We start from the raw sequence: 18,082 nt of genomic DNA on the forward strand, positions 1-18,082 counted from the left end.
CTCCCATAACAATCACATGTGCCCGTGACTTGAGGCCATCCATTAAAGTCAAAAGCTGTGAAACTATACGCCTCTCCACTTCACCATGAGTCTTTTCCCTCTTGGGAGCAATAGAATCTAACTCATCAATAAAAATTATGGATGGAGCATTCTTTTCAGCCTCCTCAAATGCCTTCCTCAAGTTGCTTTCACTCTCACCAGCCAGCTTTGACATTATCTCAGGACCATTAATCAAAAAGAAGAATGCACCTGTCTCATTAGCAACAGCCCTTGCAATCAGAGTTTTACCAGACCCAGGCGGCCCATACAGCAAGATACCTTTTGGTGGTTTAACACCAATTGATTTGAAAAGCTGTGGGTGCCTAAGAGGAAGTTCAACTAGCTCACGAATCTGAGCCATCTGTTTCCTAACACCACCAACATCATCATAGCCCACTTCATTCAACCTCTCCTCATCCTCACGTTTGATGGGCTCTCCTTCACAAAAGATCTCGGTGTCTGGTGCCACAACACAGTATTCACCAGGGTCTGTCTCAATTACCTTGAACTCAACACTGCGCATGCCACCCCTGACAAGGAAAAGGTCACCTTTTCTTACAGGGCGGTACGATTCCAAGAAATATGCTGTTGAAACACGAAAGGAGAAAAAAGACACTCAGAATAAAACATTGTTAGTAGAATCAACTGCAAGACAAGACAAGAAGATCATGAAGGATTAAAAAAGGGTGCATATATCCAAAATGAAGAACTTACGCTTTAAATATGCATCAAAAAGACTTCCAGTAACACCCTCGATAGTGTCATCAATAGGAAGGATATGAACTCGCTTCCCATACTTCACATCAGGACATTGATGGACAGACACAACATCTCCAAGGCGGACTCTAAGATTAGCCCTGACAACTTTGTTCAATCTGATTTTCGGTTCCTCACATTGTTCATCAGCAAGAACAATGCAAACAGTGTCTTTTCGCTTCTTTCCCTATTTTACAATAAACATATTTTACAAATTCTCAGGAGCAAAACACAACACAAAATAGCCCCATTAAAAGCCAAACTTGCCTTAATTAGCACCGTGTCACCACGAAAAAACTGAAGCTTTTCCATGGTAGCAGGATGCATAGCCACCACAGAGTTATCATCATTGATGGCCTCGTCAATAACAAGTCGATTGGGAGACTTCTTTCGCTCCAAAATTGCAGTCGAATAGTCTTTCTTACTGCTTTTCATCATTTACACACAAACATGTTCTGTTACCGCACGGTAAGGAGACGTCTATTTAAAACCCAACAAACCATATAGTGCAACGAATCCATTCTTAGAACATAATCAAAATTATAAGCTCATAACAATAACCACACAATCATTCTTCAGAAAATAACAGAAACACATCAATCAAAACGACACAAAAGTTAGGTTTTTTTCTGATTACTTACCATTAAACAGAGAATAGCATGATATCATGACAAAAGTATCAAAATTTAGGTCTGTAAGGGAAAGAAGTTGCAAACTTTCTGAATACAAAACATAAAAGCACCATAATTTGTACAGGCCCAACAGTTGTTAACCAATAATTTAACAGCAACAGGAGGTAGATGAAACATACGGGTCTGTGGAAGGAGAGGGCTGACTAGAGCTTGGATCGGCCATTGACTTTGAGAGTTGAGAGCTAGCAGAGGATAAATTGAAGAGAGGTGTTTATTTTGTATATTTATATATTGACAACAGTCCGGAGGTGGAGTCTATATTGGATATGGAAAACAGGGACCGACACGCTAACTTCAGTGTCGAGCATATCTGTTTTTAGACGTGTCTTAAAAATATTTTTAGTTTAAATAAATATTTTTATACTTTTAATATATTAATATTAAAAATCTGAAAAAAATATCTAATTATATCTACATAATTATAATTTATTTAATGATTAAAAAGCTTTAATAGTAAATATTACAATTTTTTCATTAAATTAAAAACAAAAACTTAGTCACTGCCCTCCCTTTTTATCCTCCATTTTCTCATAAATTACCTGGATTTTTAAGATTTTCATAACCAAAAAAACCCATGACCCAGAGATTTTAATGCTTAAACTCATTTTCCTGTGCATCCATTGATCTTCTTGTTTTCTTAAGCAATTGAGTTCTAATAACCAATGATTGTGATTAGGCGAAAAGATTTGCTAGCAAAGAAAGAAGCACAGCAGCGAGAACGAAAACCCCAGAATCGAAGCAAGACCCTTAATGCTGCACCTGCTGTCATGAGAAAGCAAGCTGCTAAACAGAGACGAGCTCCCCAAACAATTGAGGAGCTGATGAACTACTTTGAAGCGCATGATTTGCGGATGGTCACCCCGTGAATTTACACGTATGGATTCTCTGCTGCAACTGTAATACAAGCTTCATAAAGTTGAGGAGCTAACTCAAAAACTTGTCCAGGAAGCTCCATGGTTTTCATCCATGAGGGCCGCCACACGAGTGAGTGCCTTTGATTCTACACCAAAGGAGTAATATCACCTTAACTCTCTCAATTTCCATACTTTTTATCTCTCTCTTTTTCTTCTTTTTTCTTTTCTCACCAAACCCAGATCAAATCCCCGAAAGTCACCCAAATGTCATTAAGAAATTATAAGCTTTAATGGTATATAATTTTATGGGATTTGACTTTGAAATTGAATGGCATCAATCTATGCACTTCTTTAAAATCCATTGATATAACTCGGTAGAGCCTTGATGTTTCGAATATCGCAGCTTGCAGATAAACCAAAACTTTTATCTCTTCCGTGTGAAATAGTCACCACTGATCTCTAGCTTTTTTGTCATCAGTATTATAGACATTTTAGACTTTGGCATGTTTTTATTTTTTTATTAATATTAGTATTTTTTGCGTGTTTTAATTAATTTTATAAATTTTAAAATTAATAATCATATAAATTTTTAATAGTTTTAAAAGAACTCAAATTTATAATAAAAAACAAAATTTAAAACCTAATTAATTAAATTATTCAAATATTAAATAGCACATACTATTTGATCATAACCTTATCTTGGCATGTCATATATTTTCATGCACAATGGTAAGGTAGCTTCGAATATATAAGATACATATATTATTTATGATAGAGAGTGCATAATATTAAATAATATATTTATCTTTTTATTGTATAAAATATTTATAATCATAAAAAAGTGAGGCAGTTATGGTTAGCCCAAAATCTTTAGCACTTGTAATTTAATTATTTTGATAATAATAATAATTAAGGAATTTAATAAATATATTAAAAATAATACGGACCAGCCCAATAATACCAAAAACCTGTTAAAAAAAACCAATTAGATCAGAAACATTAAATAAGTTTGTTCAACATGTAAGGCCAGAATTGACTTGGGAGAGACAACCTTGCATATGGGGCAACGATTTTCTAATTCATAAAGGAATTAAATTTGGAAATTTTGCTTCCTATTTCTACATGGAGACTTGGCAATTAATTAAGAGTTTCCATCTTATGCAAGGAATATTAATTACAGCAAAAAGAGTTTCCTTGCGTGGGAGGGATTAATTAATTAAATCATAGCTACAAAGGAAAACTAAAGGGAGAGCGTAGGGATGATCATTTTTTATTAAGTTTTTATAAAAAAAAAAATCAAACCGAAATTTAAAAAAAATAAAATCGAATCCGGTTCAAACCGACCGGTTTCGGTTTGGTTTAGATCGGTTTATTTTTTTGATAAAAACCGATTCAAACCGGTTTGACTAGGTTTTTTGCTGATTTGGCTCGGTTTTTTTCCTGTTTGGATCCGGTTCGGTTCGGTTTTTTCAGTTTTAGGCTTATAAAACCGAACCGAACCGGCCGATTTTTTCAAAATTTTAATCGATTTAATTAGATTTTTTTTCACGGTTTGATTTTTTCAGTTATTTTTTTTCTAATTTTCTCAATTTTTTTCTCACCCCGGTAGAGCTACATAAAATAGCAGATTGCTTGAAATTTTTTCCAAGTTTTGAAAAGGAGGTTCTTGCTAGCTCTACAGGGAAAGGCATGGCCGACATCAACATTCCAACTTAGGGGAGGATTATTTAAGCTTACAAATTAAATATCCTAAGCCTAAGAATGACACTAGCATGAGGCGGAAATTACTGCTGCATTCAGATATGATTTCCTAGCATGACAAAGCGGTATAAAGTTAGCAGTTCCCTTCCTAGTTTATCTACGACATATATTCTGCCTTACGCTTGATTTAAATAGGGTTTTAGGTTATTTCATCTTATGTTTTATTCATATTTTATGGAAGCAATAATTTCCACATCGGACTTTATTTTTAATTAATTATTTTCAAGTTTTTAGGTTTGATTAATATGTTTAGGTTATTTTTTGTATTCTTTAGTTCTCTAAATATATAATTGAATTTGACTTATCTAAAAATAATTATCTTTTTAGTGTCTTTCTTACACTTTCCATTTGTGATTTGTTAATCATTGGATAGGGGTTTATTTCAATAATATTGGTATTCTGGTTTGGGTAATCGTTATGTCATGTTTTTATCAAACTTGATTTTTTACTCTTCGAGATTGTGTTAATCTTGATTGTAGGTTACGAGAACTCTATGTCTACAAGGTTCGCATCAAAAAGTTTTAATATTGTAGGAGTTTCTTCACATTAATTTGAAGCAATATGGACTCCTTGAACACAAATATGACTTGAAGATGCCTATGCTCAATTTAATATAATCATGTCTTTATGAGATTTAATTTGGCATCACAAAAATAAATTTCATCCAAAATTATATTTCAATTCTGAATTTTATTGTCGTCAAAACCTATACATAGTAAAAAATATCTTATGAGAAACTAATATATCAAATATTTTGGTATTATCACTCATTTTATTTCAAATAAAAAGAATGAATTTTATTACATTTGCTCTTACACTTAAAATAATTAAAAGTTTTTTATTTATTCTTGCTAAAGTGATAAAGTTGTAATTTTAAAAGAAATGCATTTAACACTCAAGAGTTAACTTGTGCAACATGATTAACTTATTTTATATTTAAGTTGTTTGCAACAACTCTTTTTCTTTCAAGGAGAGATTGTCATTTTTAACATGATATAAAAACACATAAAAAAATCCCCCCGCGTAAATATCACTCTTTAACTTCATGTTAAAAAGCTTATAACTTTATAATTTTACATACTTATACTTTAATAGTCCAAAAAGATTTCATCCTTCTTTCCATTCTCTTAAAGTTTTAAACCCTAAGTTGCATCAAATTCATCTTTCTTATTCTTGAGCTAGATTATATTTCTTAAGGACTTGAGCTTAGTTTTTTGTAAATTTCTCTTTTAAAGTGTGATAATTTTTGTGAGAGTTTTATCTATTATAAAAATGTAAATGACACTTGAATCTCTTAAATAATTTTTGGTTGTGAGCTATTTGAAAGGTTTAAATCTTGATTTTTAAAAAGATTGTGATTGTAAGATTTTTTAATATTGAATTGAAAAAAAATTAGTATAATCTAGAAGGTCTCATCTAAAACTGTAATTTGATAATAAATATTTGAATGGAAGTTCAAGAACTAGAGTAGAGTAGCCTGAGTCATTATAAAAGTTGGTGTTTTTGTTTCACTATCTATCTTATTTCATTTATGACTTGTTTAATTATATAATTGTTGTTATTGAAATTAAGATTTTAATTTTATAAGAATATCAAACATTCAATTTAGCCCTACTTCACCACTTTTTAGGCTATTTTAGATTTTCAATTCAAAACCCCTTAATTAGTCGAAAAACACTAAATTAAACCAACAAATTTTTTTCTGCTTTTCTAGCTTTCATGCTTTTCTAGATTCTTTATCAGATGATTTCATGCTACAAAGTGCTGGTTTCTTTGCTTTCATGCTTTTCTAGCTTAAATCACCCTTATCATCACAGTCCTATCTAAACATTCTTGATCTAGCCAATGCCTGTTCTGCCAAATTCTTCATCACCCTTGATCATTGTGAATAATAAAGTGCATTAGATTGTCTGCTGTCACTCTAGATTCTTTATCAGATGATAGTGAAGGATCGGCCGAGAGGGACTTGGACAAGGGTCTTTCTAATATAGTATTTGATCATCATCAGCTCAAATCCATGGTTGGAGAAGAGGACTTGCTGCAGTTATCAGTGCTGTCTTCAACTATTAGTATTATTATATTTTTTAAGAGCCTTATTCTCTTCTAAACTTATTATAATGGCTACTGAGATACACCATGCACGATTGTATTTAATTCCATTCTCCAAAAGATGGATTGCACGTTCGGATAGTATGGTGAACACAGACAAGTCAATTGGCCTAAAGTTTTCTTTCTTGTTGCTCCGCACATGCAATGCCATGTTGACAGGATGTTTTATCATCAATTAAAGAAGAGTATTTACATTGAAGTTTCCTTAACGACAGTAAGCTTTCAAATTGCAGGCAGCAATGGCAGTGCTAGTGAGTCAAGTGCCTCTGGCAAGGGTGTTTATCCCATTGAAGGGGGGCCTCCAAGCCTCTTATTGTTTTCCCCCATGGTATCATGATTTTTAAATTACTCTGTGAAGTTTGAAGGAGTTGAAATTATATATAAACAAATACCAGAGTCATCAGATAACACACAGTCCCTACTGTCATTGAAAGCTTGTATTTCCCCCAAATATACACAATTCCCTGAAGTGGGATTCGCCTGTTAGGAAAGAAAAAAGACCCAAAAAACTATCCCAGACCTTTCTCAGGCCTGAAATGAAAACTAATTACTCAAATTAACAGCTTCTAGTCTCTATCCTATGTCATTTTCTTCATGGACACCTTACATTCCTTCCAGGACCTCCATAGTAAAAGTAAGTCCCCCAAACACTGTTTCTCCCTTGCTTTATATTATAGCAATTTGAATGATCAGCCAAGAGATGTAGATTTGCTAGAGGGAGCAAATTGTTATCCCAATCCACCACCTGCAAATTCCTAAAATAGGATGCTTTTCCAAATCCCTCTTCTGCAAAATGACCACTGCCCATCTGTGTTGATGTATGGAACCCTGCTGATCTGAAGTTCACAATTTCCCCTCCAAATTGTACCATGCTTGCATGACTTCTCAAGTGGCTGAACAAAAACGCTGGCCAATATCCTACCAGGAGTCCTGATCCAAATTCCAGCCACCAATTTCCATGCTTTGGGTCCTACATGCCACCAATTTCCAACTTCTCAGTACTGTTAGGGTAGATGATTAATGTGTGCCATCACATCAAGTACTTGCTTTTAGATATATATATAACATGATGGACTTTCCCTGTTAGTCAAATTGTCCTATACACGTTCTAGTTAATAATCATATAAATATAAACGTGTACATAAATTAAGTTTGATTAGTGTCTAAAACATAAAAAAAAACTCAGGCTGAAGAGACATAAGTAAATTTAGTTGAAGAAAGAAAGATGAACATTTAAAATAAATTAATATAAGATATTTTTAGAATAAATTCTATATATTTTTTTTAAAAAATAGAAAGTAGTATTTATATTCTTACTATATATGCTTTCAAACGGTACTTAGACCCCGTTTATTTGCTGGAAAGTAATTTCTTTTCAGAAAGTGAATTCCAGGAAAGTGAATTCCGGGAAAGTATTTTTCGATATTTGGTAGTGTAATGTAAAATAAGTTGGAAAACACTTTCCAGTGTTTGTTTATGTTATGGAAAATGAGTTGAAAAATAACTTATTAATGTTTTATTTTTTTCAAGTTTATTAAAATAATGAGCAACAAATCTTACAAATTAAAAAATTGAATGGGAATGAAATTGAAAAAAAATATAATTTCATAAATTATCTCAGATAAAATAAATAATAATCAAAATAATAGAGATCAAATAAAAAATAAAAAAAATTAAAAGATGAAGAAATTAAAATAATAATAATTAACATTTCATAAATTATTTCAAATAAAATAAGTAACAATCAAAAGAATAAGGACCAACTTTGATAGATAAAAAATTTCAATAAAAAAATGATAAGGAAAAAGCAAATAGCAATTATAAAAATAAGGACCAAAGTTAATATAAAAATTAAATTTTAAGAGATGAAATTAAAAAATAAATATTCAAAACAAAATATATATAACAATAAAAAATTTGAGGATCAAATTTGATATAATCCGCAAATAATGACATTTCTAAATTTTTTATAACTTCCGGAAAGTGTTTTCTGCCCAAATTTTATAGGAAAACGCTTTCCTGAAAACCAAGCCAAATTTTTCTTTAACTAGAAAAGTGTTTTCCGTTGACTAACTTTTCTAATGGCAAACAAACACATGAAAGTTTGGAAAGTATTTTCCCGGAAACCACTTTTCGAAAAACAAACACAGCCAAAAGGGAAAACATTTTCTTGGAAACCAAGTCAAATTTTCCTTTGACTGAAAAATATTTTTCGTTGACCGGAAAGTGTTTTCTATTGACCACCTTTTCTAATGGCAAACAAACACAAGAAAGTTTGGAAAGTGGTTTCCCGGAAACTATTTTCCAGGAAACAAACATGGCCTTAGATTGCGTTTGCTTTTCATCGGTTTTTATATTTGCGGTGAAACAAACACGGTTAGGTGTTTGGTAACAAATCAAACTGTAGTTTGTAATGTGAGATCCACTAAAAAATTGAGTTTTAAATGCAGTTGTTATGCAACAGTTTCTATATACTTTTTTAACTAAGTTTCGTAAAATCCTATTTGTTTTTGCGTTTCAAAAGTGCTTTTAAAAAAAAATGTATTTCTAAGTAAAAAACACTTTAAAAAGCAACCGCAATTGCACTTCCATCAAACATTTTACATATGCTTTTTGATACACATAAATTTCAACCATATTTTTTATTAAATACGTATCTAAATCCAACTACCATAGCTAATTATATTTTTTTAAAATTATAATTATAAAAGCTATCTCAAAAACAAATATACTCTTGAAAAAAAAAAGAAGAAAAAAGAAAAAGAAAAAGAAAACAGCAATGCAAACGCAAAGTAGAGGAAAGAAATGTGTGGTTTTACCCTTTAAGACCTTAAAGCCAGTTGGGTCAAGCTGTTGAAGACACTAATTAAAAAAAAAAAGACATCAAAGAAAAGCTGACCCCATCTAGGAAAAAACCTTTGAAAAGTAAGAAAGAAAGAAGAGAGATTCTTACATTTTAATAGTATGATTAGGGAAAAGAACCAAGAAGCCAAGATAGATGTTCCAAGTCAAATTTATTAACCAATAAGCATCACAGGTCAGCTCAGACTACCATAGTTACTGGATTTGACAATGATGTTTTGTTTCTCAAGTATTTTGTTTAAAGGAAGCAAATTATAAAGCTTACCACCAAGTTAACAGTAAAAACTGCCTCAAAGCTGAAGACTTTGATGCTGTAGATTTGATTCAAACAATACAGTACCGTACCTCATTCTCAACTACCATTCATTGACCAGAAAAGCTCACCTTCCAAATCATCAAGCCAATATCAAATTGTCTGCCATTGTAAGATGATCTTGGAGATATCGCAGCTCCAATGGCAATCTTGTTGTTTGTTTGGACAAATCCAGAACATAGCAAGTTATAGCATCCAGTAGCTTGGTATGCATCGGTCTGCAAATCCATTAATTCCAATTGGCCACTGGTTCACATTTCCTTAAACTATGGAAGGGATTTCAAGACAGAGAGCCAAATAACAAGACTTACTGTCCAATAAGTGAAGAATCTAGGGTAATTATCTCCATATAAATCTGGACTAACCTGAAGACACATGAAGAAGGAGTCAATTTCTTAGGCACCCTATTACTGACTGAAACATGACTCAAACACCAATTACAAAAGTGAATTGTGTTAGCATAATCAACGTTGAGATCATTTTGAACATGGTCTAGCGTATAAAGAAGATTCTTGCCTGCCAACCGGCTTCTATGGTATTAAGATCATTGCCGAAAGAGCCAGAGATGACCCAGATTTGTGATAAGCTGAATTCATATTCACTGGTTACACGAGGTGACCAGACATTTATGCTTGCCTTCGCTCCAAAATACTGGTCTCCATTAGCAAAAACAACTGCATGCTGTAACACATAACATGATTAATACCAACACTGGGATATTTCTACAAGCACAGGCACTGCATTTTTCAAGGTCCATTAATTTTTTTTTTGTCCTTTTTGGTGCAATAAATTAATGGCAGAGGGCTCTCTCTGTAATTGAAAACAACAACATTTATTGTCCTGCCACATTTTTTTTTCTCACCAACCCATTTTTCACTGTTTAATTTGGCATGGAAATGAAATTATCATTTGTAACTAAAAAAAGATGGAGGGTTCTAGGAATAACTAGAAATGACAGATTTTCCAGTGAGTTGTGGCCATTCTGGTTCAACTAATCCAGAAAAAGATAAAGAAAATGACCTAGAAAGAAGATAATGAAGCCCTTTATTAAGTGACTGGTTCATCATGGTTATCTGTTTGTTAGTTCCACTAATAACATTGCTTTTAGAATTTGCAAATTCTTGTTGCTAAATACTAACTAACCTCATGACCACTGCCTTCCGAGTCTCTTCTTACATGTCGTCTTAATTTTCTGACAAATCTTTTAACAGAACCTACTCTTAAAACATCTTTTAATGTGGTTCTTCTTATTGGAACAGTTCCTTCTGGGCATGATTCACCCGAATCTGTCCAGAGCTGATAGCTCTCAGCCACTGTCTCTCTTGTTTCATTGCCTTTCGGCCTCTCTGGTGGATCCTGAATTAATGTAGATACAGTAACAAAGATCAGAATCACAAGCTTTTCAAATACCAACAAAAAATCAAGAATGGAAACTGTTCAGTAGAAATAAACAGAAAAATTACCAGGGGTTTCTTTCCTCTAAGCTCTGGATGGTCAAATGCTGGTTGAAGATGAGATAGAACACAGTCTATTACATCACCATCAGGGCTCTAAACCACAAAACGAGGAACCAGATCACTAAGAAAACTTATAACACAAAACCAGGCAAATTCAAGGGGGGAGAGGGGGGGGGGTAGAAAAGAAGAATGGAAAGTCAAAACAAAGTAGTACCTGAATTGTCTTGACTGCAGACTTATTGATCTTGTTGAGAAAAGCATTGACTCTCTTTAGTCTCAATATTTCTTTACCCGGCCTGAAAGTTTGGTTGGCTAATAGCCGGTTACCGGAATCTGACTCAGCAGCTGGTACAGAAAAGACAGGATAAAGAGAAGAAGCAAAAACAAGAAGGAAAGCAACAAAAATAGGTATCATCGAGTGAGTGTCAACAGAAGTAGAAGCAGCCATTTTTTAGGAATATATGTGTTGGTGTTGGTGTTGTTGTTTTTATTGCAGAAACAACTTGTGTTTGTTTACATTGGTGTTGTCTTGTTGTGTGAAGAATACAGAATGGTTCACAATTCTGAAGTTTTGTCCATGGATATGAATCTAACTTCATGTCCATACAAAACAGAATCACCAGTACCATTCAAAAGAAGAGAACTACAGCTGGTTTGTTCACTAGCTAGTTCACTTTTTTCCATAATATATATATATAATCCCCCGCTCTCTCCTCCAACTCAGATTCTGTTGTCTTGGTTTTGTGTGGTCTGTCACACAAGGCATGGGCTTATTAAAATAGACCACCTTCATGGGTAGAGTTGTGCAACTACCACAGGTTGTGGTCAAAGTACATAGAATACATGTGGTTATCGTAATCTTATGAATTTTACTCTTCGGTATGATTCTGAAGGGAAAGAAAGAGAATCATGAAATCTTGGTCCTTTTTTTATATATATATTTTTTCCATTTTTGTCAAAAATGGGCATCACACTTCATGCGAAGATATATTTTTTTTTTAACTTACAATAATCTTATGATCTTAATTTGTCTTTTAATACTGCAACATTGATGACAGTTCAACCTTGATGAAATTGTAACGGTAACTCACTCCACTTCCAATTCTGGAATATGAAAGATGGAGATAATTATCCCATCTGTGTGCAGCACAACTATTGGACTGAAAAAGAAAGGAGTTATCATTCATGGCACTGTTAACATTACCACTATGAAGTGCGAAACTATGCACAGCACATTCCTGCAATTTGGTGGGCCAAATGTAATGATAGTGTTAGAGAACTCATGATGATGAATTATATGGTTCCCAGTCATGAGTAATATCCTTCGATTTAATATCAGATTATGGATAGCTAAAGAGGTCCCCTGTGATGATTTCATGGTAGACCAAAGTAATTGAAAATTAGTGAACCATGTGCCCCTTGCGTCGCGGTTAAAAAGTTTAATCATCCCTTCAGATTCCGATCCTTATCCTGGAAATACATGTTCGTTTATTAATTAGCGTTCAAGGCTGAGCCTCTGGGGATGAAGACTGTCCAAGGACATCTCCTATACCAAGTTACTTCCTACCTGCGCATAAAACCAAACTAAATTTGGTGTTCATGGGAGTTTAGTGAACAGTCGAGTGTAGTAAAACAACTGTGATTGCTTGATGGGGGAGAAAGGACTAACGTTACCTGACCTAGCCAGATGCCTGGAAACTTTACATACCTAGCTAATAGTAAAATGTCCTAGGAAAGTTACCCCATCAGGTAAAACCTGATGGTAACTTGTGAAACTCTTTAAATCGAACAAACAAGACCAGTTTCTGCCTGGTATGAAAAGGGCTGTTGAACATGGAATATCGTTGCATTTACTTTGGTGAAGAAATTCCCGGACAGAAAGGCTGAAAAATAGCTAGAGTTAGGATGAAAAAGTGATCCATCTTAATGACTTTAAGAGACTTGATCCTCCATTAAGCTCATCACCATTATTTCTATGCCTAGTCCTGAAAATAAATTAATCATCGCAATAATTTATAATTAATTAGTCCAGCCTAGGCCCCATGATGTCAATGATGTCACCATCTATGACATGTGATGTCATGGTAAATTAGGTTAGACTTGAATGTACATAACAGACTTCATTGCTGCTGGAAATAACTTCAAATTTATGACTCTTAGGAGAAGCTAGATGGTGAAACAGGATTCTCTAGGTTTACCCTACATTCTCGAAATCAGTGACCTAATAAGGAAAAGATTGACACCTGCAGGGGGGTAGTGGGGTGGAAGTGCTCTGTGGTCAAGTTACTTCTTCTCCTGTATACTGTCTCAATATATCATGCCATTGTTTTGTCTCATTATACACTAATTGATCTGATCACTTTAGCACTGCTCCATTCCTATAGGATCATCGTTAATAATACATAGTAGAAGTCAGAGGAGTGATCAGAAGATGCTGTGTTAACATTGTAGGTATGCAGCTTAAAGCAAAGTGAACAAATACTCGACTTCATTAAAACGCTGTGGTTTCTTTAGACTGAGCTTGACATGGTATACATGGGAGCAAGAATGTATGGGGCCTTAGCATGGTTATACTTTATAGAGTAATGGGGTATGATGCCTCCCACTTTGAGATACTTCCCTTCGATTAGTTACAATCCCATTCTTTATTTCTCTCTTCTTTTCACACACTTCCACTCACAGCCTAACCCACCTCTGCAAGAAATAAAAGAAAAACTGGTGAAGAGTATTGGCCCAGTGATGGTCACTCTCATAAAAAAACACTACTGGCAGTGAGATTATTAAGGAATTTGAGTGTGAGCATGCTCCTTTTTAAAGCTAGTCTAAGAGAATAGATTCCAACCCCACAATCTAGAAAGAATGCGCATAAGATTGTTGTTTTTTTTATTTTATTTTGAATGGAGCTAACATTTATCGTAGGATACACCCATGCATCTTCTTAAAACTTGTGTTAGTGACAGTCCATGAAAGGGAAAGAATTCTATGATGTCCTTTGATTATTGCCACTGCATAATTATAAGGCTGCCAAAGCCATGATTTTTTTCACAGGAGACGAATAACGAAGTAAATAAAAAATCAAGGCAAGGATAAAAATATGACAAAGTCAAAAAGAATTGGTGACTTTATGCCTCAAAATTTGCTACTCTCAATACATTGAAGGCTAAGGCAGAAGTACGAGCATGCGGTGTAATAGCTTTTTTCAAGTTATATCGTTTCGATTCTTTTTCATTCCTGTGCTAGTCACCGAATAGATTATTAATACCATATTATAATGCGATGCTTGTTGTAGCAGTCTTTGGCTAAATAAACAACCGAACCAATAATGAACACATAATTGGCTTGTGATGAGGGTTGTAGATACGCTAATAAGCTGTTTTACAACATTTTTTAGGGCACAATCATCAAAATACATGGTCCGGGAAGATCAGCACTGTTTGCCTTCAGTAATAAGCTGTTTTTCAACATTTTTTAGGGCACAATCATCAAAGTACATGGTCCGAGAAGAGCACTGTTTGCCTTCAGTAATCCGTAATGTGCAGAATGAGCTAGAACACCACATCTTAGTGCGTGCTTTTGATGGATGAAGATGAAATAGGTCACCTGTCGTGGATGTGGAGACCATGTGTTGTTTTCTCAGTGATGTAAAAGGTGCAACTCTTTTTCACTATTTTTGGGGGGGGGGGGGGGGGGGGGGGGCTGAAAAGATTGTAGTGTTCTAAATGGCACTGGCATGAATGGACAAATATATATATATATATATATATATATATATATATATATATATATATATATATATATTATCCAAGATGGTATGCTTTATAATCACAATATGGCTGTGTAGGTCAAAAGGTTCCTATGACATCATTACCTTGACATGAAATGGATAACAAAGAAACTCGACTTGAAATTTCGATAAATATTCTATCTAATGAAGTCCAGTAAAATTCAAATAGTTTAAAAATAAGATTTATATGTTAAATAATTAGTTAATTTTTAGTTTTAATAATTTGATATATATTTTTTTTTAGTAAAATTAACTAGTAATTTATACCTGATGCTTGGTAACCAAGGTGACTAATAACTTATACCTATAAAAAATCTTATTTTATAGATTTGGAATACATATTTTTTTAGAGAGAGAAAATATAATGATATTATAAAAAGATAGACTTTGAAAATATATATGCTAAAAAATATTGAGAATGAAGAGATTGTGAACCTGAAACTTGAAGGATTTATAGGGTATATACAGCCCATAAGTTTTGTTTTTTTGTGGGGAGAAGGAGCTAAAGTGTAATTTCACTCTTATGATATTTTAAGTTGTATTCTACTCAAAATAATACATATTAGATCAATATAAAATACTAGAAGACTTGTGTAAAGGTCCTGAAAAAATATTAAGAAACCCGCGTAAGGTCTTGGAAAAATCCCAAGGAAGTGTTGGGCTTAATTAGGCACTCCTCTTAAGCCCATGTGTAGTGTTTAGGTGCATGCTCAGTAAGTGCTAGGGGTACTCCCGATACCCAAAATTAATTGGATCCAGGTATAACCAATAATGGGTGCAGCGCACCTAACACCATAATTAATTGGAAGGGGGTGTTAGGAATGCGCCCAACATCCAAAACTAATTGGGTTCAGGCGTAGTGTCGAACCCAATAATTCAAGTAATAGTCTAGGCCCGTTCACTTGGCAAAGGTTTTTGAGTTCATTAAATCTGAGTTTATCAGTAGCCCTCTAAGTCTTTGTGATATTGATACGCCAAGAATTGTAAAAATACTTAGTTAATTACCATGACAAGTTCATTGAATTTTCTTAATTAAAAAGAGGGATAGAAACCCCGAGTAATAAATCGAAAAGTCCATGTGTAGGGACATGCACCATGGTTGGAAAAAAAAAATCTAAGTACATAGAGGGGAACCATGGAGGAACCTATATGTAGAAAATTTTTCTAAAAGGTGGAGAAATCCATGAAGAAAGAGCTTGTACTTAGAAAAATTTCTAAATGGTTGGAGGAAACCAATGAGAGTGTGTCTATATTTAGAAGAAAAAAAAGAGATTGAGGGGAACCAAAAAATGGTGAGCATATTCTTAGAAAATTTCTAAGTGGCCATGTGGAAACCAATGAGAAACCCATTGGAGGAACTCTCATCTTCAAACTCATTGGATGAACTTCCTTTGAAGAAACTCACATTAAAAGAACTCATTGGAGGAACTCCCTTTGAAGAAACTCAACTCCCATTAAAGGAACTCCCATCTTCAAACTCATTAGAGGAACTCTTTTTAAAGGAATTCTCATCTTCGAACTTAGTATAGAAATTGGACTCTCATTGAAAGAACTTTCATCTCTGAACTTAGTAGAGAAACTCAACTCACATTAAAGGAACTCTCATCTTGGAACTCATTAGAAGAACTCATTCCATTATAACCCATACATAAAAAATTTGTAAGTGGCTGGAAGGAACCCAAAAAGGATAAGCATGTACTTAGAAAGTTTTCTACTAGGTTGAGGAGAACCCAAGGAGGATGGTGTTATTGCACTAAAGAGATCAATGAAATCAATCCTTTATAGAGTGGTGTTATTGCACTAAGAAAACCTTATATCAATCCCTTAAAGAATGGTGTTATTACACTAGGACCTCATACCAATCCTTTGGAAAGTGTCCAAAAATCCCCATTGGAGATCTGTAGATAGAAAATGTATGTCATAAATATATTATTTTTATTTCAAAAATAAACTTATATTTCTATTGAGGATTATGTATCCTAAGGTGATCTAAGCGATATGTCTGAGAAAGATTATTAGAAGGAATATGTCTTGAAGGAGGAGCAAAAATGTTTGCTTTGACTGCCTTAATAACTTTGAATCGATGATCTTATTTTGATTCAACAGAATTATAAATTCTTAGGATACACCAAATACCTAGGAGTTGATCCCTCATGGTTTTTCCTTGATCTTTCATTTCTACTAGAAGAATAATTTCGCTTAGAATATTTTTCATGTTGGTTGTTCTTATAAAAATAAGAAGGTTTATGTCGTTGTAAACTGGATGAAGTAGCTCACGCTAGGTGATCCTATTTTTCATTTCCATAACTTGTATCATCTTGCACAAGCTTCTGTCTGGTAGAACATAAAGTTTTTTTTCCAGAAGGTATGTCTCTTACCCATCTTATCAAGGTCTTTAAGGCTACTAGATCAATCAGTTCTTTCACCTTGAGCATCTTCTCATTTAACCTTTTTAAATATATATACTCGTGTAGACTCGTCTTCTTGTTGAGTAACACTAAATAGTTTTGTGAACATAACTTGTTTCATCTTGAACAAACTTCTGTCTGGTAAAACATAAAGTTTTTTTCCAGAAGAATATGTCTTTTACCCATCTTATCAAGGTCTTTAAGGCTACTGGATCAACCAATTCTTTCATCTTGAACATCTCCTCATTGAACCTCTTTAAATTTAATTACTCGTGTAAACTCACCTTGTTGTTGGGTATCACTAAACAATTTTATAGAGCTTTCCTTGGTGGGTTAGTACTGAAACATGCTACTAGCTTTACGCACCCTTCAGTGGAGCTTGGCTTCAAATTATTGTACCATGTATGCGCAGACCCCTAGAAGATTGTGAGGAGAATTTTTCACATTGAGTCACTATTTTTAATGATTAACTCTAAACTATGCACATATTTTATACATGTTTTTTCAGGTCGGCTAGGTCATCATAATTATCCATACTTATAAGTAAAAGTAATTATATTTATACTATTTAAAAAGTCATATAACTAATTTGACTTTTTTCTTAATAGCATCTTTGCTATATGAAGGATAGCTAAAATAAAGTAAAAGAAATGAGAAAAGGGGAGAGAGAGGGGTAATGATTTGCCATGTATTTAAATGTTTGACTAACAAAGAGAAAAATAAAGAGTAAATTTATTTAAATTTGAAAATTACAAAATAATAAAATCATAGAAGTTAATCCATGGAGATTAAAATGATTGAAAAATATATTTCTTCGGCATAGATAGCAAACTAATTGTTAAAAAAAACAAGGGAACATAAATAGTTAGTTCAACAATGGAGAAATTTGATTTTAAGTTTGTTTTTTTCCTATCTTATAAATTGGAAGGGAAGGAATGGTAATGTAAAGTACAAAACTATATAATAAAAAGATTAAACGGTGTCCATTTTGATTTAAAATTAAACTATTTAAAGTACAAAACTATGTAAGAAAAGATTAAACGATGC

General features: G+C 33.5%; 2 protein-coding genes across 2 annotated transcripts in view; both read right to left on the minus strand.

The window, feature by feature from the left end:
• Positions 1-1,802, minus strand: part of LOC133678867 (cell division control protein 48 homolog A-like) — a 4,443-nt gene extending 2,641 nt beyond the window's left edge. The window contains exons 1-4 of the mRNA XM_062101376.1: positions 1,607-1,802; positions 1,063-1,219; positions 754-982; positions 5-624 (exon numbers count right to left, since the gene is read on the minus strand). Of these exons, the coding sequence (XP_061957360.1) occupies positions 5-624; positions 754-982; positions 1,063-1,219; positions 1,607-1,650 (1,050 nt within the window). The 5' untranslated portion in view covers positions 1,651-1,802. The remainder of the gene's footprint in view (positions 1-4; positions 625-753; positions 983-1,062; positions 1,220-1,606) is intronic.
• A 4,809-nt stretch (positions 1,803-6,611) lies between these two features.
• LOC133677979 (protein neprosin-like) lies at positions 6,612-11,731 on the minus strand. Its single transcript, XM_062100119.1, has 7 exons — positions 11,058-11,731; positions 10,850-10,936; positions 10,530-10,742; positions 9,903-10,067; positions 9,698-9,751; positions 9,458-9,604; positions 6,612-7,181 (listed from the first exon to the last, which is right to left on the minus strand). Exons 1-7 carry the CDS (start codon positions 11,289-11,291, stop codon positions 6,804-6,806), a joined length of 1,278 nt encoding a protein of 425 aa, XP_061956103.1. The 5' UTR covers positions 11,292-11,731; the 3' UTR covers positions 6,612-6,803.
• Between the last annotated feature and the right edge of the window lie 6,351 nt (positions 11,732-18,082).

Source organism: Populus nigra, chromosome 18 (assembly GCF_951802175.1).
Source record: "Populus nigra chromosome 18, ddPopNigr1.1, whole genome shotgun sequence".
NCBI lineage: Eukaryota > Viridiplantae > Streptophyta > Magnoliopsida > Malpighiales > Salicaceae > Populus > Populus nigra.

Coding starts and splice junctions, on each gene's coding strand:
- LOC133677979 (XM_062100119.1), bottom strand. CDS start 11,291: ATGGCTGCTTCTACTTCTGTTGACACTCACTCGATGATACCTATTTTT. Junction 9,752..9,902: donor CCATAGAAGCCGGTTGGCAG/GCAAGAATCTTC, acceptor ATGTGTCTTCAG/GTTAGTCCAGATTTATATGG. Junction 7,182..9,457: donor TTGGCTTGATGATTTGGAAG/GTGAGCTTTTCT, acceptor GGTGGCATGTAG/GACCCAAAGCATGGAAATTG.